Below are 27,453 nucleotides of genomic sequence, written 5' to 3' on the forward strand. Positions count from 1 at the left end.
TCTGGGTCAGGACAAATATCCATACAAATGCGCTGATGATTCATCTCCACTCTGTGTGTTTCATTTGCAGTAACATGCAGCAGAAACCATTTCTGTACCCGCTTTATTGATGCAGTTTATTGCAGTCCTCCCCCTCACCGTGTCAAGCAGCATCTAGCTTCCAGTATAGCGATTCCAAGAGGTCAGAAACCCTCTCCGCCTTTATAATCCTCAGACCACAATCTAGCGTCATAAACCAGTGGAATCAAACAGCCAGAGAGAGATGAGCACTCAGAGATCCTGAGGATCGGAGGCCGTGGGCTGGATAATGTGTTTAAAATGCTCCGTATGACGAGAACAGCACTCTGAGGTCACTCCAGCCGATTCACGAGTGTCGGGAGCCCTCGTGGAGAGCAGGCGGCCGACGTGCGGAGAACGTTTTTCACATTTCTAAGAGCAGGTTTCAGATCACTGAAATAAAGATGGCGAGGTGTCAGGTGGGCACGCTCCGCTGCTGTTTTTAGCACATACGCACACTCGGTCAGCACCCGTAGGTGTCCCACACTGGGTGCACCGTCAGCAGCCTGACGGAGTCGGCAGGCGGCCCTCAGAGTCAGAAGGGAACACAACGAGAAAGAGCGGCGACACCTGCAGGCTGCAGCCTCATAGAAAGAGGCTGCGGGGTCAGAACCTATGAGCAGGACGCTCAGTTCCATTTTGACACATGCTGTCAAACTCAAAGCTGTCATCGTTGCTCTCGTCCAATCACCTTTCTGCCCGCCATCTTCAAGCCAATCAGCCTCCACTCTGCTTACCTGCCACCCTCCCTTGCAGACTCATTAATGCAACCCACCTTCACCCCACCCAAGTCACTCAGTGCTCCATCCAAGCCTCCATCTTTATCTTCATCACTGCCAGCGTCTAGACTCTTGGGGGGGGAGGGGTCATTTGGCCATGATGGGCCATCAGAGTCTAATCACCAAATAGCTTAATTGAATTCTGTATATCAATAAATCATGTTCAGTTCCTCCTAATGATGCGCTTACACAAGGCTCCCTAATAACACGGCTGCTGATGTGGAGCCTCAAGACGAACTACAAAATGCACATCCTGTACTGCTCCCAGTACTCCCAGTACTCCCAGCACTATCTCACTGCTGTTTTCAGCAGGCTGTATAAACATGGACTAAAACCTTTCACCACCAAGGTTGGCATTAAAAACGCACTGAAGCTCACAGCTTCAGATTAAATGTAATGTTGCTGTAAACTCATATTTGATGTTCCCTCTTTGATCCACTTTAACTCTCCCAGTTATCCAGGATTTTATCATCTTTCAAGTCAAATTAATTAATGATACTATTAAAGTTTGGCAATACAGTCGACAGCAGAACGAGCACAGAATGAGCCTTTGCTTCGCTTTGATTACTTTAATACGGCTCATGGCAGATTTTAATAAAGCAGCATGAGGTCGTTCGCCCGAGGGATTAAAAATTTGTTGGAAGTTCAAAACAAATCAGCGAATCAGGCGAGAGCACAAGTGAGCGCTGAAAATCGAAATCTGAAGACTTCACAGGAAAATAAAGCTAAAAAAAAAAGGAAGGGAAAAGAGGTCTGCTTCTCTACGTCGTGAAAGCGAATTACAACACAGTCACCCCACCCCAGTGAGGATAACATCCACCTCTCTGTATGTGGCTCCAACCTAACCCTAACCCTAACCTCTTGGAAACTGATGCTCCCTGAAATGGAAAATGACTCTAATGAGAGGCTAAAATATAAAAGGAAGGAAGCTGCTGACCAAGTTTCAGCCGGAGTGAGAATGTGTTGTTTCAGCTCACTTGGGAAAGTACAGATATGCACCAGCTTCCCTGTTTCGAATGGTTAACATGACCTCAGTTTTGTGGTCTCATAAATCCTGACATCAGCAACGAGATGTGAAGGGAACAAAATAAATATTCTTTCACACCAGTTCTGACCACAGCTCCAAAAATACACCACAGACCACAGTTTGTGCCCCTGTCGGCCGTTTGAGCCGCCCTGTAACGGGAACTGAAAGAAACATGACATTTATGAGAGGAGATTTTTTTTTCCCTGAAACTTTTAATTTTCACAGCTTCAGTCGTGAAAATTTTGCCACAACCTTTTGGCCTCATGCTAGCTGTCATCCCCACATGATTTAAAGGCAGTAAAAAATCCTGCTGTTTGTCACCAGAAGCTTCAGGAAAGTGTTGCACGCTCCGTCACTGCAGCGTCTGACAACATCTGGCAGCTGTCTTCCTGCAGTGTTTGGCTCACTGTTGTATCCATTTAGGTCTAATCTTCTTTGGATAAGCTTTAGGAAATGGGATCATCTTCTTCCCTTTCTTTCGTTGATTCATTGATCAGTTTTTTCTCACCCCCCTCCTCTTGTCTAAGAACAGCAGGCAGCACCAGCCTGTTCTCCTGGCTGCCAGTGCAAAATATGCCTGTCCAAATAAATAAGCCCTCCTCTAAACAGGCCCTTTCACTCTGTCCTGCCCACACTGTCCCTGAAATACCGCTGGCCTAAAAAACGCTTCATATCTCGACCCAAACCCTGCAGTGTTTTGCGTCACTGATGCCGTGTATCAGCCTGCTGTACTGGGAGCATCCTGACTTAGCCAGGCTGAGCCAGATTAGTGCCTGCTGTACTCTGCAGGCTCTGCACGGCTCCTCAGTGTGTGCGGCAACACCTGCAGAAACTCTATTTTACTACAGTGTATATGATGTGACCCCAGAGGGGCGTGTGCGTGGGCGTGTGTGGGGTTGTGTGTTGTTACCCAGAGCCCATGGTTTGTCCTCCCCTGGCCCCAGGCGACATGGGTCCTTGTATTGAGTAAAAAGTGCGTGCTGCTGCTCCAGCTTGTCCTCTGAAATATACAAACACAGTGAAGTGTTACACAAAGTCAGGAATGTCAGTTTTACTCTAAACGTTACAAAAAAAGTAACACATCACTGATTGTTCTCTCCGGAAAAGAGAAAGAAAGAGAAAATAATTTTGGTTAACATTTATTTCTACATTCATTTATATATTTATATTATAAATTTCATTTCTCTCTTCATGTCACTCCCAACCAGTCACAGCAGATGACTGCCCCTCCCTGAGCCTGGTTCTGTCAGAGGTCAGAGGTTCTGGCAGTTCTTCCTCCCCCATCATTGCAGAGGATTCACTCCTTGGGGATCACCTGATTGTTGGGTGTTGTAGGGTCTTTACATCACATTATAACGAATGTCTGAAATGACTGTTGTTGTAACTGGTGCTCTATAAATGTATAAAAATGTTGAATCCAACCACAGATGTTCGTCACGCCCTCTACTGGGAAAAACCTGCTCAGTTACAACAATACTGGAAGGATCCTAACACAGTGTCACTGTTTTAGTTAGCCTGTGTGTGTGTGTGTGTGTGTGTGTGTGTGTGTGTGTGTGTGTGTGTGTGTGTGTGTGTGTGTGTGTGTCATTGGGTGCAATGAGATCTGGGGAATAGTTAGTCTAATATTAATTACATATTAAAAATACTGTTTACACTGTTTAAAGATATTCCTTCATCTTTTTCTGCCACTCATCATTTTATTCCTCTGTGCTGCTTTTCATCACTAAGTCTGCCTTACGACACAAACACTTCCTCGCGCTGGGATTTGAGGGATGAAGAGACGGCGATGCTTCGTTCTTTTATGTCGGTGCTGTTGATGGTGGTTATATAAATAACACCAGCGCGGCGCTCCGGCTAAAGCTGTGTGCACACAGGAGGCGTTCAGGTGCAGTACTGAGCGGGTATTCACTCACTCTCAAAGCATTCAGAGCCTAGTTCACTTTTATTTTTCACGCACAAGTGTGAAGTCTGAAGCTGTGTACTGACACTCCTCACGTCGCTCCTCTGTAACGAAGGTTTCATAGTGAATATTCTGGCCACATTAGTCGCCTCGCTCAGAAAAGCATTTAAAGAGGAACAACACAGAAAAAAGAATCCATCCACTGAGGAGTCGGGGGACAAACCTGAATCCAGTAATATGACCACGGTCAGTTCTACCTGTGGCCATCAAATAATGAAAATATGAGGATCCCCTCGTCTCATTAGTCAGGTCCTGTTTTCCCCAGCTGTGCCCTCTCTCCCTAATTACCTCGTGTGGGTTTTTAAGCCCTCAGTTCTTTGTCACGTCCTCCCTCGTGTGTGTGTGTGTGTGTGTGTCTGTCTGTATGTGTGTGTGTGTGTGTGTGTGTGTCTGTCTGTATGTGTGTGTGTGTGTGTGTGTGTGTGTGTGTGTGTGTGTGTGTGTGTGCGCGTGTGTGTGTGTTTGTGTGTGTGCGTGTGTGTGTGTGTGCGTGTGTGTGTGTGCGTGCGTGTGTGTGCGTTTGTGCGTGTGTGTGTGTGTGCGTGTGTGCGGGTGTGTGTGTGTGTGTGTGCGTGCGTGCGTGCGTGTGTGTGTGTCTGTCTGTATGTGTGTGTGTGTCTGTATGTGTGTGTGTGTGTGTGTGTGTGTGTGTGTGTGAGTGTGTGTGTCTGTATATGTGTGTGTGTGTGTGTGTGTGTGTGTGTGTGTGTGTGCTCCTTTGTTCTGTATTTTCTCTTTTGTCTCTGAGATTTTGCATTTCTGGCTCCAGGCCTGCCTCGTTTTTGTGTTTTGTATTTTTGGAGACTTCAGCATCAGTGCTGCTTTTTCTCAGTTAAAGTTCCACCTCCTGCGTTTGGCTCCACACTCCGCTGCCACGCAGCGATACGACAAACATGACTTTGACCTCGGGTTTGTCAAGTTACCAATAATCAGTGAGTAAAACAATGATTTTTTCTGTAAAGAAAACTGTAGACAACAGGAAAGAAGAGGAATTTTGCTCTTTGCACACTTTTGTTACAAAGTTTATAACTGAATCCTCGGCACAGCACTCTCACACAGGACAGGCATTCAAAACACAAAGTCTGTGAGTGTCAGAATTTCCTGAGCACTTTCTGATTTTGACATATTTAAAGGTCCACATCAGTGTATATCTGCAACCTTACTGTGCAGCTCTGTGACCAAATTTTGAGGTGGGGGTGGGGGGCGCCCGGCCTCCCCATTGGCCGTGTTTCTGGAGCTGTGGATTTAGGCCGCATACCTGAAGAGCAGTTGTCAAAGTTGAGGTCTCCCAGGATGACATCGAAGGCCACCAGGTCTTCCAGCACCTTCTCTCCTTCCGGTGGTACGGATGAAGATTGGCGAAACTCCGCCCCCCACTGGAGCAACAGGTCCAGCTGCTCGCACCGTACCGACGCATCACCTGGAGCGACGGAGGAAGCAGGGCGATGAGCAGATCAATACTGAACTTATAAAATCACCAAAGTATACAGAGACGGGTACTATCACAGATTCATTCAGCATCAGTCCTGCGGGTTAGAACCTGAATATGAAAATGTGCACAGAATATAAGTACACAAGTTTTTAAAAAAGATCCATGCGGTTTTAGAGTACTAATATTATAGTATAAGAAAAAGTACTTTTTTAAAGTGAGGCTGTGTAAGCCCACTGGATATCAGCAGTTTTTGAAGCTTTATTGTAAAATCGATGCGTTTTGCACTGATAAATGTAGCTGCATGTACGGCTGTGTCAGCCATGTTAACAAAAGGCCCAGCTTAAAGGAGCTTTACGTATACATTATTTAAATACACTGACCAGCCATACCATTATGATCACCTGTCTAATATTGGTCCCCCCTTTGCTGCCTGACCCATCGAGGCACGGACTCTACTAGACTCCCGAAGCAGTGCTGCACCAAGATGTTAGCAACAGATCACTGAAGTCCTGGAAGCTGTGAGGTGGGGTCTCCATGGATCGGATATCCCACAGATGCTCGGTTGGATGGAGATCTGGGAATTTGGAGGCCAAGTCAACACCTCAAACTTTCCTGAACCCCGTTTGCTTTGTGGCAGGGAGCATCACCCACAGCCCTCAGGGAATGCTGTTTCCATGAAAAGGTGCAAATGGTTTCCAACATGCTGAGGTCGGAGGTAGGCGTCAAGCAACAAACTGTGATGCTCTGTGTGTTCTGACACCTGCCCATCAGAACACCCCACAGGTGCTCCAGGTGTACCCTCCCTGACCCAGTCGGCTAACCATCACAAAACTCGCTCAAATCCTCATGCTGCCCATTTTTCCCGCTTCTAACACAAAATGTTCACCTGCTCCCTGATAGACCCCGCCCACTAACAGGCACAATGAAGAGATAATCCACGTTATCCACTATTCAGTCAGTGGACATAAGGAGAACTGGTGCCAGGAGAACCACCTCCTGCTTAACGTCAGCAAAACAAAGGAACTGATCGTGGACTTCAGCAGGAAGCAGCAGAGGGACTACCATCCACTTGTCATCAGTGGTGCTGAGGTGGAAAGAGTGGACACTTTCAAATACCTGGGAGTGACCATCTCACAGGACCTGTCCTGGACTCATCACATTAACATCACTGTGAAGAAGGCCAGACAGCGTCTCTACCTCCTCAGGCGGCTGAGAGACTTCAAGCTCCCACTCAAGGTGCTCAGGAACTTTTACACCTGCACCATTGAGAGCATCATGCGTGGGAGCATCACCACCTGGATGGGAAACTGCACCAAGCAGGACTTCATGGCCCTAAAAAGGGTGGTTCGTTCAGCTGAACGGACCATCAGAACCACCCTCCCCAACCTGCAGGACATTTACACCAAGCAGTGCAGGCTGAGGGCCATGAAGATCCTAAAACAGCCCAGCCACCCCGGACACTCTCTCTTCTCCCTGCTCCCATCAGGCCGGCGTTACCGCTGCCTGAGGACTAAGACTGAAAGGTTGAAGAAGAGTTTTTACCCACAAGCCATCCGTCTGCTCAACTCTGAGCCCAAACTGGACCATTATTGCACAATGTAAATATTATAATCTATAAAAGTGTGTATAGTGTATAGTATATAGAGTATAGTGTATAGTGTGAATTACTTTTTTTATTTTTATTCTTCTTATTTATATGTGTGTGTATATATGGTTGCAGGTACAAAATACATTTCACTGTGCATTGTACTGTGTATAACTGTGCATGTGACAAATAAACACTATCTTAATCTTTCATGTCTGTATTTTACCATCACTGAGTTCATATGTTAGTTTGGGTCTGAAATGACCTCTTAAAACTCAAACATAAGAGCAGCTGCAGTCCTTCTGTGTTCCCACAAGGTTAAACTAGGCTGGTAGCCTTCAGGTTCCTGTCCTGGTGTTACAATAAAAAGATAAAAACTTTCTGAATATTGGCGTAGACTTAATTTTCTTTAAGGCCCAAGCATTACATTACTGCAGCCGCCACATCAGCTTTGAGTCACATGGGCTGGTGGATCAGGTGATCGCTTTCCACTATTTAAGCTGCTGCAGCCTGCCTGCAGTTTCTTGTGCCTCTGCAAGCTGCTCTGTAACCCACCTCCAGCCCAGCGTGTTGTTTCTGGCTCAGTCGGTGTGCAGTGAGAGGGCTTTGGTTTCGTACTCGCTCACTATGCCTCAGACTGCAATTAATGGGTCATTTTTACAACCCTGTCTCAAAAAGTCCAAACTAACCCTTTAAGCAACTTCTGGTGCTGTTTTGCTTTGGCAGCATTTGTGTGTGTCCACTGCTGCCAGTACATCTGATAAACTGGCGCTAGTTATGGATCGGAGGGAGGAGGTGACTGGAAGGAGGCGGTGGGTGAAAGCATGCGATAGAAATATCAGCTGAATAGTGGAGAGCGTGAGAAACAAAGAGGTGTCGAGATATTGGAGGGTGAGTAGGTGGCTTTGGCTTTGATTACTCTCGGCTCCGGCTCAAGTACGAGAAACGCTGCTTCTTCTCTTTTTGTGTGACTGGATCACTCAGAGACGGATGGAGCTGGGGGGGCGTGGGGGAGTGTTTGCCTGTGCAGGAAAACAAAATGTTTCTTCAGATCTAAACAATATAATAATTTGTAGGAGAAGGCTCAGAAACTGAAAGAGCCACAGATACATGCAGAGATCAGCATCAACGTGGCAGCAAGGGAACAATGAAATCCAGCAACTGGTTCAGGATGAGGTGACAAACAAATCCCTTTATGTGTGGACTGAGCTTAACCTCTAAACATCCATCAGGTGACCAACTAGGAGAAGGGGTGATGTCTGGGTTTGGTGCCTAAAACAAGACCCCACCCTAACCCTACCCCTGCTCATAACTCTGGATGGGTCACTGCTGACTTGGTGGATGTTAAGGCTCCTTTAAATTGGAGTGATGCAGCATTTTATGGAGGATCCAGCTACTCTCAGCACTTTAAAACTTGGTCATTGTGACGTTTACAGGAAGTGAGGATGGTAAATAGCAGTGGATCAACTTCAGCTGAACTGCACCTCAGAGTATTTCAGAGAGGGGACCGGAATGAACACCAGCGCCATATTTGATTCTCTGAAGGTGGTTTTATTTTAGCCAGGTGGGGTAGTTCTCTGTAGCTACGCCAGTTCCAGCTTCTCCTTTGGGTTCTTTAAAGAAATGTTTAAAGGTAAAAATTTTAATTTGGAACACAATGCCAGGGATAAACAATAAGAAAATTATTAATTATTAATTTTACATGATCTGTGTGCTCTATTTCTTTATGCCTGTTTTACAAAAACATTAATACTGAGATTAAATCTTTTTTGTCTTTTCTGCATTTGAAATTAAAACAAAGATGCACATTCATCTCTGCAGTACACGACAGCACCTACAATACAGAATATCAGAGCAGACAGCCAATCAGAGAAGCCTCACTGCAGCTGCGTAAACATTACATCTTATTATCACGGGTGTGAGAGCAGAGCAGAAGCTGCAACAGTAAAAAACTGTGGGCGTCACTTCACTTTATTGAACCATAAAGTGAGGCTGCAAAAAATGAAACATGATGATAACTTTACCAGTGCTGCTGGCACAGCGGTTAGCACTGTCACCTCACAACAAGAAGGTCTTGGGTTTGAATCCACCAGCTGGTTGAAGCCTTTCTGTGCTCAGTTCACATGTTTCCTGGGTGCTCTGGCTCCCTCCCACAGGCCACAGACTGTGTTCAGGTGACTCTCTGTGGATGTTTGTTGGTCTCTGTAACTGGCTGGTATCCTGTCCTTGGTTTACCCCACCTCTTGGCTTATACCCCCCCCCCCCCCCCCAGCAGTCAGTGTAAGAGAGGAATAAAAAATGATGAAATGCCTGACACACAACAGAACTGAAGCACAGAGAAATGAAAGGCAGCAGCCTTTGCAGTAGTGAGTTCAGTAGATGCTGACGGTCCCGCTGCATCATGAACTGTGTACTCAGCTTCTCCTTCCTCTCAGAAAAGAATCAGGTCTCTGCAGCCCTCCCTACTTTTTCCTCCCCGTTCTCCCCGACTCACCCCCCCCCCCCCCCCCCCCCCGCCCCCCCTTCACCTCCAAAGGCTCTGTTTGATGTATCTTTAGAAACAGCCCTGCCACTGCTATATTTAGGCCTGTGAGATGCGTAGGAGAAGCCCAGAATAGCAGGCGAAGGGCGGTGGAGGGGGACATGTCTTTGGTAAAAAATGAGGGTGGTGTCGAGCGGGGGCTTTAAATAGGGCTGTGACGCCTTAAACAGCTTGAGGCGGTCACCATGGGAACAGCAGGAGGATGCTCGGGTTTTGGTGTGCACATTTGTCTCACACACACACACACACACACACACACACCCACACACACACACACACTGCTTGAGAAACAATCCTTCCTAAAGGCATCATAAATGTGTGCATGTGCAGAGACAAACAACAAACACACAAAGAGAGTACCTTCTATGGCGTGGAGGTGCGTACATGTGACATATCCAACCACTCTTTGCTCCTGGTGGGAGGTGCCCACGTGAACCTGTTGGGGGGGGAGAGAGACCAGAGACAAACATGTTACTCCGCCGTGTTCAAACAGCCAACATCAAAGTCCGTTTAACGAGTGTGTTTGTGTATGAGGGACGAGCCAGGTGACAACAGCGGCAATTAGATCACAAGGTGAAACTTTATTGATCCCTGTGGGAAAACAGAGTCACTGCGCTGCACTGAACACAACAGCAGCATACAGATGGCATCATTGTGTAATGTGATTATGAAATATCTGTTCGTGCCAAGGATACAGCAAAAACTGAGATAATACTTCATTAATTATGAGATCTGTAACCCATAAAAACACTCTTATCGAAGCAACTATGTGACAGTTATATAATGGAATAACGATGAGGTCTGAATCTGTGATTATGAGACTGTTTTTGATCATTTTAAGAGTCACAGTTATAATCATCTCTAATTAATCTCCATTCCTTCACTGCGGGGAGCTTTCATGTAGGGCACCTCTGCCTCATCAATTATTCAGAGAAGAAGAAGAAAGGCTGCTTTAACCTGTTAACAGCCACGAGGTCACCAAACATTAAAGTTAGCTATATTTTATTACAGCTTCTCCATCTGGGTGTTAAAAACCAGTGGAAAAAAATAGAAATGGGGTGGCTGGTGATCCACGGGGTCAGGGGTCATCAAAAAGTGGAGCTTTGCCTGTTTGAAGGCCCGAATGGAAAAAACTGAAGTAAATGTGTGACTCGACATTTGGAAGGTAACAACTTTGTTTCTGAAAACGTGCATAATTAGCAAACAGCCCGAAGCCTGGACACACCTCTGTGACCTGGTGGACGTTAAAAGGTTAACAGTGTTCAATTGAGCCAAGCATTGGTGCTACAGCACCCCCTTCTGGTGATACATGGTTACAGCAAAGGCTTTGTGATAGAGAAACCTGACTGAGGCTATCCCACCTCTGCACCCACGGAGATGATCAACAGATAAACCAGAAAACCAACAAGCCCGTCGCACTGATGCGTCCACAGCTGATACTTCACAGCACTCTGAACTGTGTGGTGCTTGAAGGAAGCAGGTGAGAGGGATTATCATTTTTCTATTACGTGAATCAACGTGCTGTCAAACGCATTACTGACATCATTACTCTCGTCCAATCATTCTCTCAGCCTCTGATCTGTGTGCTTTAATGTCAGCGTTCTTCTCAGTCTGTCTTTCAGACTCTCACTCGTGCAGCCCGCCTCCTCCCTGTCATTCAGAGCCCCATCCAAGCCTCCATCTTCAGCTTCACCACCATCAGTGTCTAGACTCCGGGGGTCTGATGCCCTAATTCTGCTCTGCTATGATGGTTCGTCAGAGTCTGATCACCAAATAGCTTATTAATTGACTTCTGTCTCAGTAAATCATGTTCACGTCTTCCAAATGATCTCTCTCTATTGAACTATGCATGTGTGTATTAGTATTTAAGTAGAAGTATAACTAATAAGCTGAGTAATATTTAACATTGTCAAAGGGTCTCCTTTCTTTCAGAACCCTGAACAGGTGGTTCTGTAATGGTTCCAAACCAGTGAGCTTCATGATGCATGAACAGAGGATGGAGGATGCTTGTGAAAGAAAAGAGTTATATAAGCGTGTGGAGAAAATCATACACACATGTAGCATGTAAAAACTCTATCGATGAACATGCAACCAAAACTAACTTCAAGCTGCTGATCCTGTTTTAAAGCAGCAACCCTGCTGTCTTAAGGCATTTTTTAAGGAACGATGAAGTCTTACATCCTGAATCCAAGGTTTTGACCCATTCAGCAGACAAACACACGCGTGACATTTTTTCTGCAATGGAAATGAATCACTGTTTGGAAAGTTCTTTACAACGTGGTTACAAATGTTGCCACAAATGTGTTGCACTTGTTGGATGCTTTGTTTTCACCCTCTGTTCAGTTCATCTCACATCTTGGTAGAGTTTCAACCTGTGAGAATGAGCAGCTCTTTAAACCACACATCCATCCATCCATCCATCCATCCATCCATCCATCCATCATCCATCCATCCATCCATCCATCCATCCTCGCTTATCCAAAAACACACCTTTAATTAGAACGTAGATAATCTAAGACAAAACAACAGAAACTACAAAAACTGAAGTAAACAGAATCCAAAATACTAAACGACTGGCTGGGAGCACATGAGGAAGGATAGCAGACGTCACCACAAAGGCGAGAACTGAGGCTACAAATACACAAAGAGGAGGCGGGTAAACAAACAGGTGCAAACAATCAAAGATAATAAGATAAAAGAAGTAAAACTAAAGACGAGACGTGAAACAGCTGACAGTGAGGGGGGGCAGGATAGACTGAAACTTCAGACCTTTGACAACACAGAAAACTCGAAAACATAAAAACAATACTGAGACAAACAGAAATCAACCTGGAAAAAATTCTTTCTAAAAATATAAATTTAATAACAACTCAAAACACCACAAATACAAGAAGCCAGTAAATAAAAAACGGTGCATGACGAACAGGCAAACCCCACACAGAGAGGTGGGTTCAAACACAGGACCGTCTTGCTGTTAGGTGACGGCGCTAACCACTGCACCACCCTTACACACTATTTGCACTTTGACCTTGGCTTAATTTTTCAGCCCCCGAGGTTGCCTGATTGTGTGTTACTCATCCCTGTCCCTGGAAAATGATCTGAATTCCTCACATTAGGAAATAAGCAGCAAATGTCGAGCTATTCCCTATATGAAAAGATGCCCCCCCCCCCCACACACACACACACACACCCTGCTCCAACAACAGCAGTCTTGACATTTTGTGCAGCGTTATGAATCATCTGTCACGTCTCAGAGGCGTGAGACGTTTGTTATCAGAGGGAAAAACACTTCAGCTATTGATCACCGTAAACAGATGAGAAAATGAGGACACGTGGCTTCCACACTTGCACCAAGATTACATTTGTTATTGTCACTGCTGCAAGCTTCTGTTTTCTATGCGGGCTGCAGCGACTTTACAGCAGTCTCATCAACACGAGCACGAATGTTTAGGAGGCGGCCGATTCGATCGATGCCCGAAACACTGCTGAGGATGTTATTTCTTTTAGCTACATCTGCTTATACGTATTTCACTACTTCTTACTTCAATTTCTGCATTCCCATCAACCAGTGAGCAAAGCTGCAATGACAAAACTTCACTTGAGATCTAATCAGACACCTTTAACACGAGTGCTGAGGAGCAGCACGGAAAGGAGCGAGGTGGACGCTGGCGGCTCTGAAGAGATGGTGGGTGGATGCAGACTGACGAGGAGGAGGAGGAGGAGGATGAACAAAGGGTTGCAGAGAAGGATAGATGGTGATTGTGAGGTGGTTAGTTTGAAGTGGGAAGGCATCTAGGTGGAGCAGGTCTATAAGGAGACACAAAACTCTCTGCTTGGGGGGCCACATTAGACATAGTCCGAGGCAGGAGTGCTCAAGCTCCAGCCTCATAATGAAGGAAGGATTCTCTGCACAGCTACAGAATTTCCTGCTAGATTAAGCAGCCATACACAACATAACTGTTTGAATATACAATATACATACAAACCAATGTGACTGTATGCATAACAGGGAGTCAGTCAGCATGCTGCCAATTCAGTTAATAAAAGCTTTCACATTGGCCCTTCTAAAAGCTCACTCTCAGAGAGGTTTTTGTTGGAATAATCCAGGGAAACTGTACTTTCACCACTCAGTTATTTATTTATCTCTCAGGTTTTGTATTTAAAAGGAGAACAGCTGGCCTTCAGTGTGTGGCACTCTGCTGTGCTCCCACACAGTCCGGTGCTTTGCAGGGCTGGGCATCGTGGTGCTCCCTTTTCCACTGGGTGATGATGCACTAACAGAAGTATTCATCTGTCTGCCTTCACACACACACGGCTCACAGTCTCCACTCCAATTCATCCCAAAGGTGTTCTAGGTCAGAGGTCAGGACGCTGTGCTGGCCAGTCAAGTTCTTCCACACCAAACTGGCTCATCCATGTCTTTATGGAGCTGCTGTGTGCACTGGTGTGCAGCCATGTTGGAACAGGAAGGGGCCATCCCCAAACTGTGTGCAGCGGGCCCTTTGGTTTGAAGAAGCCCAACAGTTCCACAGCATTTTAGCAATTTTCAGTTTGCATCGATACAATCAAATATAATCCTAGAACGAATGTAGAATAAATGTTTCTCTCTAGTATGCGTCTTCTTTTTCTCCAGGACTTAAAAACGTGTTATTGTGTAACATCTGCTTCAACAAAACTGTGAGTCGTTTCTATCAAATCAGCTGTGATGCAGAAACTAATGAGCCACAGTGATAGAGCACGCCCCGAGGAGGAGACCAGCACAATGAAGCGACGGCTGTTTTGGCTTCGTATCTGCGCAGACACAACAATAAAAATCCTAAAAGCCAGAATAAAGCATTAGCCTGACTTTAGCACCAACACAAAGCTTACAGTGCAGGCTGAAGTACAGTAAATACTTCACAGCAGAGGCCATAGATTTCCCTCTGAATATCTGAGGCTCTAATTGAATTACTCTTAATGGAGTGTTTTGTGGGAGTGGGCGAGTCAGAGGAACAGAAAAGACTGCCCCGCTCTGCTGAATGCTCATCAGATGGAACATGAACTTGTCTAATAATGTTGCATAAGCTGTGCGTCACTGAACATTTGTGAAGCTGTGTTGGTTTTCTGAGGACTCCCACCTGATCCAGGAGCACACCTGAAATCTGTCGTGCACATTTTTCCATTTTTGCAACTTTAGTGATGTTTCGATAAAAGGGATAGTTCAACACTTTTAGATCCTTTGGACAGATGAGACCAGAGTGCAGATGTTTGTCTGCAATGCACAGCAGCACGTTTGGATTAAACAAGCAGCACATCAGCACAAACACCTCAGACCAGCTGAGGAACATGAAGAAGAGCGGGCCAAAATTCCTCCACAACGAAGAGAGACTGATAAACCATACAGGAAACCATCACTCCCAGTTATTACTGATAAAGGTGGTTTTAGAAGCTATTAATTCATGAGATGCTGCATCTCTGCCACGTCACTGACTGTGGGTTCTAAAAGGTTCTCATATAAAACAATAATTTTACTGTTTCTAATGTGTTTAATTTGATGTCACAATGAACACGCTGGAGGAGTGTAATTTAATTACTTAACAGAAAAATTCTTTTTTCTATTAATTAATGACAAAATTACTTCAGAAATTTCAAGAAACTTCATTTAAAAAAAAACTGCTTATTTTATCTGAATGAGTGATAACTAATATCTGACATCTTAAAGTCCCCAAAGAGCCTCTGAGCAATAAGAACTGCATCAAGCTGAGCAGGAGGGTCATTATGCTCATGAAAATAATCAATCAAAGATCTTTGGGGATCCCGTTCATCAAACAAACAAACAAACAACACCAAAAAAACACCAGGGAAATTTTGTTAGAAAAACAACAACAAACAACAAACAAACATGCTGAAATGATGTGTAATCCTGCCAGATTTACAGAAGAACATTAAAAAAAATTATTTTAAACATAATATTGTAGAACAATTACAGTTACTATTAACACAAAATGAGCATTTTGGTATGAAAACCCTCAGTTTTATTTTAACAAGTGTCCCGTAGCATACGCTACGCTACACCACCCGTCTCCTGCCTGCTTCAGTATTTAGGGGATGGACCCAAAGGGGGGCCAGGCTACAGTTTACCCACCCCTCTGATCACCTCACTCAAATAAGCTGAAGCCCAGTTTGGGGCTCAGTAAATGCTCATCGAGCTGCATTTAGTATTTTGTATTTTTGTAAACTTTGTAAAAGACAAATTTCTGCTTTTTGTTGCTTGCATGATTCTCAGCACCAGGACGGGGAAACTTTTATCTTAACAGCTCATCCCCTCGTTTGTGTCACCTGTCTCCGTTCTTCCTCTTCCTTCCCCTCTGCCCTGTGTGCCCCACTCTCTATTAATATTTCAGGGGCTTATGTATGCTTCACTAGGTGTGTGCACACCCTGAAACTGACAAGGGACTTTAAGGGAGTCTCATGTAAGCGTGCACACTCGTGCATAGAAGGAAGAGTGGACTGTGAATGTGTTTCTATAGACGTGGTCTGTGCGCACGCTGCTCCGATGATGTAAACACAAATTAGAGTTCTCTGCAAAGATGGAGGAAAACCTTAACTGGAAGCAATTTATGCTCAAATGAGCCCCCCCCCCCCCCCCCCCCCCCCCACACACACACACACGCACACACGCACACACTCTGTCTGAATAAATGAGACATTAAATGAAATTAACTGTTTCTTCTGAAATTAAAAAGCAAATGAGTCCGAACATTCAGGATATGAGATGCTAAAACTCTCATTAAAGAGCGCTGAGACAAAACGAGAGACGATTTCACACTGGAAGCCGTCCAAACCGAGCCCGTCTCGCTACAAAGGCTCTGAGGCTGCTGCAGCGAATCGCTCTAACTTTAAAATCAGACACTTCACCGCACATTACTTGGATGAGTTTGATCGCTTCACTCAGTCTCTGCGATGCCGTGATGACGGACGGGAAGCTCAAAGCTTCATCCATCTGCTTCGTCACAAGTTTGGATGCTTGGTGTTCTTTTTAGGAAGTATTGTGTAGTGAAACGGGTTTTGTTGCTGCAACTCATGTTTAATGTTGTTTCGGTATATTCAGGTTTCCTCCAGCATTAAAAATCAAAATCAACCTTTTAAAGGACTTTTAAAGATACCCATATTTGGACCAAACAATGTAAACAAATATGTATTTTATTTGGACTTTCCTGCTCCTAATAGTACTCGGGTGTGCAGTGAGTTTAGGCAGCTGAGACAAGTCTGGGTCTGGACTGAAGCCACTCAGGACAGGTCTGAGTGAGTCTGAGTCACATCTCAAAGCAGAAAAGGTCACGAATGAATTGAGAGTCAAGCTGTGAATCTGTCCAGAAAAGTCCAAGAGCATCTTAAATCCAACAAATATAAATGATGCTTTTCATTACCCGAGTCTCAAACAGAGTCTCACACAGCTGAAAAAGTCCAGTTAAAGTAGTCTGTCAAGATCAGCTTCCGTAAAGTCAGGAGTCAGTCCAGATCGGATCATTGAGTCCACACCGTATCTCGAATCAACAGACGGCTTCAAGCCAGCAGAGAAGCTGAAACTATCACAGAAATTATCAATTAATAATGCCGTCAGGAGACTCGGTGTCCTGTTTTGAGCCAATTAAAGTCTGATTCTCTAACCATTTAAGATGAGTTCACACCAACTCTCAATGCAGCTGTGACAGGTTAGGTCAACCCCGAAGTACAGAGACTTCAAGTTACAAATAAATCTCGAGTCAAGTGAGACCAGAACAGTGGCGATTGTTAGAGAGGCTCAAGCTGACCCAGGAGTCACTCAGTTTAAGGTTTTACTTCAGTGGGATTATTCCTGGAGAACAGAATGGACTTTCATTTATACAACACACTTTATTCTACCCAGATAAAGTGCATATACGGATATCTGCAGTACTCAGAGTTTCCACGCTCTCCCTGTGCCTGCGTGAGGCTCCAGCCCACCAGCAGATTTGAACCAAGAACCTGAAGCACAGACATCTCAGGTAAATCGAGACATGTCAATTTCAGTCTTTAAGAACAAGAACGTTCAAGTCACATTTCAAAACACTGAGCAAGTCCATTAAAACAGATCCAACTCCAAGTCCTTGTTGGGAATTCTACACTCAAAATCATGGAAATTGAAGTCCTGGTTCTTAAAAGCTGAACACTTGTAAGAGACATGAGAGGTGAGATTACTGAGCACCGCATTTAAATGATCTCCCATCAGTTCGGTTCATCACTCTCAAATATCATAAGCAAGTTTGTCAAAGTGTCTCAAGTCCTGAGCTCTGATACTCCGCCTCATACATTCATTATTGGACAAGTGGGAGCCTTTAATTAGCAGATCCACCATTACATGAAATAAAGTAAACAGAAGCTATATTTTATGCATCTTTATTGTAAAAAAAATACAAATGCACATGAGTTTAAATATGAAAGAATAAACGTCTGCCAAAGCTGAGCAGAGCTGAGACTTCTGTCACTGACTGTTGGACATGTGGAGACATGATTGGATCCCTTTGGCCTGAGTAAACTGAGTCGACCTTGATAGTGAAAAGGTTTCCTTTGGTCGTCACAGGTCAGAGATGGATTTGGGAATTCTCCCATTGATTTCCACCCTATTCAATCAGATTTGAGCAGGTCCCCATTTTAAAGCCTAATCCATAGTAATGCGTTCACACACACACACACACACACACACACACGACTTTTCAACCATGCACTCAGCAGCTTGAAATAATTGTAAGAGGGGATAAATGTTGAGACTGAAAAGCTTTAATTATGGAGCCAGCCCCGGCTCTCTCTTTAGGGAAACAGTTTTAATTAATATTCTCTCTCTCTCGCTCTCTCTCTCTCTCTCTCTCTCTCTCTCTCTCGCTCTCTCTCTCTCTCGCTCTCTCTCTCTCTCTCTCTCTCTCTCCCTGTCTCCCCCCCCATCTCTCCTGAGCGTGTCACTTCTCCACAGGGATCATTCAGATTTATGTTGCTGTCCTGCTGCAGCCTTCCAGGTAAATATCCACTGGGAAATAATGAGAATAAATGTGTTCCCTGAGGTGCATTTGTCAGAGTCTAAATTTACACATGAAATAATTGATAATTAATAATCGATGTAACTGAAATAAACTTGCCTGGAAACAACAGCAGAGGACGGCTGTAGATAGATTACTGATATAATGGCCTCATTTTTAAAAACATGAATCATGGGCTGGACAGTTTCACCCACAGTAAATGGACCTGATATGATCACATAAACTTGCCGCTGTAATACATCGCCGGAGAAAGGAGACCAACCGACTGCCGGACTAAAATGCCGACACTGATTATGAAAAATCATGAATAATGTTCACTGAGAATTAAAAATTTGAACCTCCTCCACATCTCTGACTGTTATGAAAAAGGTATAGTAGGTGTTGGGTCTACCAGATTTAGGTTTGTTTAAACATAAGTACCCCGTTACCTTAATATGTAAGTTAACTGAACTGAACTTACTGAACTCAAAGTATGTTAATGATTTAAGCTTAATGAAGCTGAGAAACCAAGTTTAATCCACTTCTGATGGTAAACTCATTTCAATAAAATAATCATTTGTTGCTTTTACATTTTTGACTCAGTTAGTTGGTTACTTATGTGATATGAAGACATTTTTACCAGAATTACTGACAGCATAACCGACAGTGAGGCCTGTTCTGGGTTCATCATCATAGAACTGGTTACAAACAGAAAACAGAAACTATGTTTCCTGCACACATTTTTTTTGCAGGTATGGAAGTTTGTTTCTGCCACTGAAAAACACTTTTTTTTTGCCATCCACAACTTGAGTTATTTTCTCAAAATTTTGCATTAATAAGTCAGAATTTGGAGTTAGCTCTGCGAATCACGAAGCTCCGTGAAAGAGGGCGTTTCCCTGTTACCCTGACGCAGATGACGCCAACGCACGCTCACTCAAAACAGCATCTGTTAGCTAGCAGTGAATGTTAGCAAACATGAGCAAACTGTCATCAGGTTTGTGACCTTTGACCTTCCAGTGAATCAGAGCTAAAGAAAAAGAATCGTTGTTTCGATGCTGCACTGTTCGACAGCCTCCTGCTTCCAGGTAACAAGGAGATGACGAACCTTCACGGAGCTTTCTGATTGGCAGAGCTAAGTCAAAATTTTGAGATATGGATGGCAATTTTTTTTTTGTGTGTGTGTGGCAGAAACAAGCTTCCATACAATAGTCATTGTTCCCACCTGGACACATTTTAACTGTGCAACCAAAACATTTATATTAATATCAGAATACAAAATTAGAGTAAATGTTTGAGCCACTTGAAAGAACTTCCACGTAAATACAAGTTTTAGTAACTGAATGACTTTAACATTCATGGATTTTAGTATTTTAGTGTCTTATTGATAGTTGGCTGCAAGGTTTTAGATTTCCAAACATACAGAAGACAGAATAAATAAAGAAACACGGTCCTAATGTGATGTTAAGGATCCCCTCTTTAAGAAAGACTTCAGATGTTTGATATAGAAGAACAAACACAGTCATGGAGAAACGCGCTGTGAACATCAGCTACATCAAATGATCTGCGCCTAATGAGATGCGTCCCAGCTGGCGGTGAAATGAGCCGCAGTGTTGAGGAGTAATGAATGAGAATGGCCAAAGGTTCATGGAGGGGAAGCTAAGGTTGCCAACAAGATTCAGCCTTGGAAAGCTGCCAGGAAGTCTGGAGGATGGAGAAGCACGAAGATTAAACAGCAGGCACATCAAAGCCTGCAGCAGCCTGAGAGAGGAAGGGCTGAGAGGAAGAGGAGGCTGAGAGGAAGAGGAGGCTGAGAGGAAGAGGAGGCTGAAAGGAAGAGGACGCTGAGAGGAAGAGGAGGCTGAGAGGAAGAGGAGGCTGAAAGGAGGCTGAGAGGAAGAGGAGGCAGAGAGGAGGCTGAGAGGAAGAGGACGCTGAGAGGAAGAGGACGCTGTGAGGAAGAGGAGGCTGAGAGGAAGAGGACGCTGAGAGGAAGAGGACGCTGAGAGGAAGAGGACGCTGTGAGGAAGAGGAGGCTGAGAGGAAGAGGACGCTGTGAGGAAGAGGACGCTGTGAGGAAGAGGAGGCTGAGAGGAAGAGGACGCTGAGAGGAAGAGGAGGCTGAGAGGAAGAGGACGCTGTGAGGAAGAGGAGGCTGAGAGGAAGAGGACGCTGAGAGGAGGCTGAGAGGAAGAGGACGCTGAGAGTAAGAGGACGCTGTGAGGAAGAGGACGCTGTGAGGAAGAGGAGGCTGAGAGGAAGAGGACGCTGAGAGGAAGAGGAGGCTGAGAGGAAGAGGACGCTGTGAGGAAGAGGAGGCTGAGTGGAAGAGGACGCTGTGAGGAAGAGGAGGCTGAGAGGAAGAGGACGCTGAGAGGAAGAGGACGCTGTGAGGAAGAGGACGCTGTGAGGAAGAGGAGGCTGAGAGGAAGAGGATGCAGAGAGGAAGAGGACGCTGTGAGGAAGAGGAGGCTGAGAGGAAGAGGACGCTGAGAGGAAGAGGAGGCTGAGAGGAAGAGGACGCTGTGAGGAAGAGGACGCTGTGAGGAAGGGCAAAAGCAAAATGGGATATGGTTGCTCTTTTTAATAATTGATAAACTGTAAATTGATATTAAATTAAGCTACAAATTTTACTCATTTACTGAGTGCAATTTTTATCAACATGACTTTTTTGTTGTTCCAACACACGTGCTTATATTTGTATGTACAATCTGCTACTGAGAAAAGTTGTTGTAAATAATTGTGTGTACACTAACTTTGATGAAACTTTCACGATTGATTATTATTATTATTGATATATGATTGCGAGCGCTGTAAACAGCTGTGATGACGTCTTTGTTTTGAATGTTGTAGTTTTCCTTTTTCTGTTCTCTCAGTTTCTGAACACACATCTTTGTCCATCTTCTTTGTTGGTCACATTTTCACCATGTCAAATAACTTAAATAATAAATAATAAATAAAGGAAACTTGTGATGAAGATGTCGATGGAAACCGAAGCTCCCAGAGAAAACTCTGCTGTGAGGCAGCAGCGCTGCTCACGGAGCCGCAGACCTGCAGACAATAACCAGTACTTAATTTATTCATGTTATAATGCAAGTTTTTAGCCACTCAATCCACTCAGTCCAGTTCATAACAGGAGGGAACACAAAAAGGTAAGGAGGCAGGAAGGGTTGTGTTTTTATTTTAATTTGTTTTACATTTTAATATATTTTTTATGTGCTTTACTTTCATTTTCTCTTGCTGGGCCTTTATTTTTGTACTATATTTGTTGTATTTTCACACACTTTGCTCACTGATCTTTGGTTAAGCAACAAGCAACAAGCATTAGTGTATGCGCCATCCCAGGACCACCCTACACTTTCACATTAATACACAGAAAACCTAACAGAACACAGCAGTGATGAGTGACACCGGAGGTGGGTTGCAAAATGGCTTGCAGAGGCAGCTCAACTGGAGCAGGCTACATGTGATAATCCAGCTTTATCACGTTTATCACGACTCGTCCCTGCTCGTCTCCTGTGTTGCCAGAATAAGTTGCTAAAAGCACAGCCTAGCACGCTGCATTGAGCCAGAAGGATGCCGGCAGCAGAGTGAAATCTAATTATCACTAAGTGGAAGTTTCCAGATGAACTTTAAAGGTGGATCCAGAGTAAATTATAGCCTGGCAGCTGAATTCTGTCCAACATTCAAAGCCATACGGAAAATCTAACACAACCATCTTCTGAGCTTTTGTGGCACTCGTTCCTCCTTTGGTCTGTAAACAGTGTGTGTGTGACACAGTCGGCCAATTGATGTGAACTGTTCGGGAAATTAGTCTAAAAGATCACAACAGTGATATGAAAATGAGACAAACGGCTCTGCATCTTTTTTTGGAAAGTGTTTCAGTCTCGCCTGTTTCCTTTTTTGAATTCAATCACAGTGTTTGTTTTCCTGCACACGTACATGTGTAAAAACTTTAAACCCTGAGCTGGACGGATGAATTCATACAACAATAAAAAGGTTCTCCTGTAAGAAAAGTTTTGTGATGTTTTGGGCCTGTTATGAATTCAGCAGTTACTCTCAGCAAATGTGTTTACTTTCATTTTTTTTTTTACTTGCTGGTATTTGGCTCTGTGGGAGTGAAGCAGGAGGTGCATCACAGCTAATAAACTATGTGAGGGGATCTCCCTCTTTAGGTCACCTCCTCGTCCATCGATGGACTGCTTTTAGTGCGTCTGCTGTTTTGTTTTTTTTTGATATTTTTGTCCATTTCTCGGTACCTCAGACACGGACGGCACAGTCCTTTCAGTAAATCCAGCTCAGAGGGAAACATTTTGTTTAATATTTCTTGGTTTCTGTCAGCTGGGAGCGTTAGCAGCCTGCATTGAGCCAGCTGGCTAACAGCCAGCATGTCACTGAGACCTGGAGTGACCTCCTGTGCACTGAGGTGGTGAAACAAGAATATGAAGGCAGCTTGCGAGCTGCAGCGACAGCAGCAGGCAGCAGGGCTAACAGGATGAGACCGTCAGCATGCAAGCTGTGACGGAGCGCGTCTTTATTAGATCTCGCTCATGTAAGGGCACGCTGTAGGTGGACGCAAACACATGCAAATAAAAACACATAAAGCAGACCCAGAAACTGGATCAGATCCAGACTCCTGATGGTTACAGTACGAGGCTGCCGACACTCATCACCGCACACATACGCACAAATGATGGCACACACACACCCCCAACTGTTCCTCGCTTATTCATCAAATCATTGCAAGCTTTATACACGAAGCTGCTCCATAATGACACAGGAGCTACTATAGCAACCCCATCACTCTTCATGTGCTCACCTTAGTGCATTAGTAACCATACAACTTCCTGCCCTCATATATATGCATTAAGAGCACACATAGTCCTGTCATGTCTCATCAACTGCTGGAGTGCCTAATGGACTCACCAACTTTGTACTTACGGAGCAGAAGAAAGCAGAAGCCTGAATCATGGGAGCTCTGCTGGGAGGTGGAACAACTCTCCATAAATAATGTGCAATGCCATAAAGTGCAGCAGTCTAAGAAATGCACTAGAGAAACAAATATTAACAAAGGCAAATTTCCCACTGCGATACAGAGCGCTCACCGTACTGCTGACCGTAACAGGCAGCAGAGCAAACCCACAGCACCCCCACCAAGATGCTGAGCCAGTTATTAAAAATACACCTTTATGCTGGAGATGCTGTCATTCATACACATTTTCCAAAAGACAGTCAATCCCTCGAAGTGTCCAACTTTACAGAAACTGATTTTTTTTCTATTTCTATTCTAGTTAATGAGCCTGTGGCTGATTGACAGGTGTCCCAGCACAGGTAGCAGCAGCAGCTGACTGTTGGACACAGGAACTGCCATAAAGACAAAGAATATTATGAAGTGAGCATGAGGCTGATTTTGTTTGTGATTTTTTTATTGTGGGTGTTTGAAATATTAAAGAATTATTTGGTGATTAAAAAAAAAACCTTTTAATGTTACTCAAATATGATGTTTAGTTTTTAAGCCTTGGTTAGAGAAAAGCAGCAGCTGTGAAGTAAGAGTGTTATAATAACTGTGATATTTAATAATGAAACATTGATATTGTGTTTATAATACACATATGATCATTGTTCTGATCAGGTTCTGAGGGTAACCACAAAGAGACAAATTATTAAACAGCAAAATTTGTAACATTGTATCAAAAGCTTTTTTAGATAATATTGATATTTTGAATTCCTCTGGTCACATTAATCATAATTATTAATCATATAATAAAAACCTGATACTGTAGAAGTCGTGCTGTGAAGACTGCACTGGGAAATTTTAGCAGCTGGATTCTTATTTAATCGAATATGAAAAAGCTCATTGTATAATATTTACATTTCTCTGTCAGAATACATTTTAGGGGGTCAAACTATGTAAAAATATGCAAATCCAGAGTCTGGAAAGGCCCAGCAAATACATACAAATTTTTACTATCATACACGTGCAGCCCACAGTGGTTGGTAGTTGTATTAAATTAACAACACATAAAAAATCTGATGACAGCGTTTAAGCCGTGAACACAAATGTCAGGTGAGAGTGAGACTGTTACAAACTCACATTAGAGTTAAAAAAAAAATCTAATTACATTTGAATAAACGTAAACAATCTCTGGCGGATTACCAAAGACATCATTACCCTCATCGTTACCATATCTTCACTGCAAAACAAACATGATGCTAATTCCTCCACAGACAGTAAAACCAAAAAAAGTGATAATTACTGCGGTGCACGCACTCACCACGATGACAGATGTGTGATGTGTGAGTGATTGTGGGTGTAAACAAATGCATTTAGTACTGCAAATTGTATTCTCTCCATCGCTGCAGCAAACAGGCGCTGAGCGGGATATGCACAAGAACGTTTTTACACCTGGAATAACAGCAAAAAGTGAGAAGCATCTGAATATGATCTCAGTGATCCACACTACTCAGATCTATAATTAATGTACACAGCTGACAGGTCATTTTAGCTCTGATTCCTCAGCCCTCTTTCACACTCTTTTTTTCCACAAATGTATAATAAGTTAATTTAGTTTAAATGGACTTAATGGGCAGATTCAATTACTGCCATGTCAAAGTCCCAGAGCAGCATCAGTGATGACAGGATTAGCTTTCAGCAGTCAGAGCACAGACGCATCTCTGCTGCAAGGAAGCCATAAAATTAGACCCACGAGTGAATTTTAGTTCAGATGCAAAAGAAAAGCTATGTGGGTGGAAAAAGAACATTTCCTTCTTACAGCTGAGAATAAAAAGACTTTGGCTGCAAAAAGGATTCCTGGAAAATGGGTGGAGAGATTTTGTGTTATAATACATGTATAATAGCTTATTACTACTTTGTGAAATAATATTTTCTACACTTCCATCCTGATGCATTTGATGCATTTAGCCAACTAAAGAAGCTCATAAATGCTGCTGGTAATACACAGCAACAGTAAAAACAAGGCAGAACGTGAGGGAGAGAAAATAAAGTCAAACCTCTGACCTTGGCAAACAGCGCCCCCTTGGCCGCCAGTGCGTCCTCCCCTCTCCCGTTGGGGTAGCACTCGTATCGTGCGTCCAGGATTGGGTAGCGGCTCGCCAGCATCAGCCCGCTGTTCAGGAATTTGAACCTGGAGCAGCAGCCTTTCCAGCCATACCGCCCAACGTCGCTCAGGATGTAGGGAAAGTAGCGATGCAGCTGGCGCCGTAGTCTGGTCGTGGCCCCGTGGTCAAATACCTCCTGTAGAGCCAGGAAATCCAAGTTGGCAGGAAAAAAGGCAGAGATCTCATGGTCAAATGTCTCATCTCCGTGGCGGCGTTTTCGACCTGGGCGTTTGAATATCGACGTGCGTGGGACATGAGAGAGGGTATTGTTGGAGGATATCCCTATCCCGCCATCGCTTCCGTGGTAGCGAGTGAGGGACTCACGAGAAGCAGTCATGCTGCCCGTCTCTGCCCCTCCCTGCTCTCCAGGCCGATGGTTCCCTGTCTCTGCGTCCTCCTCCTGGGGGTCCGGCTCTGGGGCACTGATGCTGATTTGAACCCCTGAGGTGTGAAGCGGACAGTCTGTGGAGGACTTCTGCTGGGTCCCTTCCCCATGCATTGGACAGTCATGATGACCAGGGGCGCTCTGAGCTACTGTGGAATGCACGGGGCAGTCTGGAGCCTCCCCTGAAGTGTGAACGGGGCAGTCTGAGCTGCTTTTAGCCCCCGCTGTGTGGAGGGGGCAGTCTGCTGTGGTGTCTGCTCCATCAGGGTGAACAGGGCATTCAGTAGAGCCCTGGTCACTCGCAGAGGGGTGAACGGGGCAGTCGGTGGCACCTGAGGGGTGAATCGGGCACTCGGTGGCGGGTTCAGCTTCGGTGTCGGCTGGGCCATTGGTGGTGTGTGTTTGGTCTGGACGTTGGTCCAAAGAGGAGGTACGGCGGAAACCGGTGGCAAGGCTGCTGAAGGATGCCGCACTGATAAACACAACAGGAAAATATAAAAACACAGGCATTTACTGCAGCTACAAACCGAAGGAACTCAGCCACCTCTCCGTACCTGATAGAAGTGTTGGTCGGTGAGTCGATGTAGATTTTAATCTGAGGTCGGCTGGCACCGTTGTGGATCCTCTTCCCCACCTCCCGCGCTCTCCGGTGGGTGTCGGACAGGTTGTTGAACCTTGCTAGGGAGTCGGGCAGAAGGCAAACATTGGCACTGCAGAAACAGAAGCTTCTACCCTGCGGCCTCCATTCCCCAACTCCACCACCCGCTTGGCCTTGTTCAGCCTGGTGTTTGTCTGGCCTGGAAGAGTCAGACAGAAAAAAATATGTATTTATTTGCGTCTGTATGCTAAATGCAAACATAAAACCAGAAGGAAAAACAGCACATTAAGACCAAAAGAATAATAATTTTAAAAAGTGGTCCAGTCCAGATGCCCAAATAGTTTTTCAAGAAATAGTTACAGAGTCAGGCTAGCTTCTTACTACAGCTTTCAACATTTATGTTTAGTTCAGCTAAGAGCCTCTTGGTTCATCTTCATATTGAGCATGAGGTCATGAGAAAGGTATCATCAAACTCGGAGCACCGTCAAAATATTCCTACCTGTACTTCAAACTGAGGAACTTATAACCATGAGTCCCCCGTGAGCTTTGGGAGATTCAGCTTATAATAATATTTCTCTGCTGTGATGCACAGATGCAAAGGTACAACAATTGTGTCACTGGCTCTAAACTGAACAGCCAGACACCACCTGCAGATTTGAAAGCCCACATGGAAAAAATGTCAGCGTCTTCTCTTCTGCTCGAGCTGCAGTGGTTGACAATTCACTGACATTGTGAATTTGTATTCTAACAATAACCTGTGTAACTAAAACCATGATCCTTTCCAAGACCTTTCCAGGACCTTTCCAGGACCGTGTGGTTTTGATGTCTAAACCACAGCTGGTGTCATGAGTTTGTGGGAGGACCCAAAAGTAGATGCTGACAGAAACTGACTGAACTCAAACACCTTTTATTAGGTTGATGCCCAGAAAACATAGAAGACCACATGAAAATAAACAGAATC

The 27,453-nt window shown here is 44.5% G+C and overlaps 1 protein-coding gene across 1 annotated transcript in view; it reads right to left on the minus strand.

Moving 5' to 3' along the window:
* smpd3 (sphingomyelin phosphodiesterase 3) overlaps positions 1 to 27,453 on the minus strand; it is an 82,988-nt gene that overhangs the window by 14,110 nt on the left and 41,425 nt on the right. Inside the window, exons 3-7 of the mRNA XM_030731701.1 lie at positions 26,449 to 26,691; positions 25,409 to 26,366; positions 9,743 to 9,818; positions 5,082 to 5,243; positions 2,774 to 2,863 (exon numbers count right to left, since the gene is read on the minus strand). Coding sequence (XP_030587561.1) covers positions 2,774 to 2,863; positions 5,082 to 5,243; positions 9,743 to 9,818; positions 25,409 to 26,366; positions 26,449 to 26,691 — 1,529 coding nt within the window. The remainder of the gene's footprint in view (positions 1 to 2,773; positions 2,864 to 5,081; positions 5,244 to 9,742; positions 9,819 to 25,408; positions 26,367 to 26,448; positions 26,692 to 27,453) is intronic.

The sequence above is a fragment of the Archocentrus centrarchus genome, chromosome 6 (genome assembly GCF_007364275.1).
Source record: "Archocentrus centrarchus isolate MPI-CPG fArcCen1 chromosome 6, fArcCen1, whole genome shotgun sequence".
NCBI lineage: Eukaryota > Metazoa > Chordata > Actinopteri > Cichliformes > Cichlidae > Archocentrus > Archocentrus centrarchus.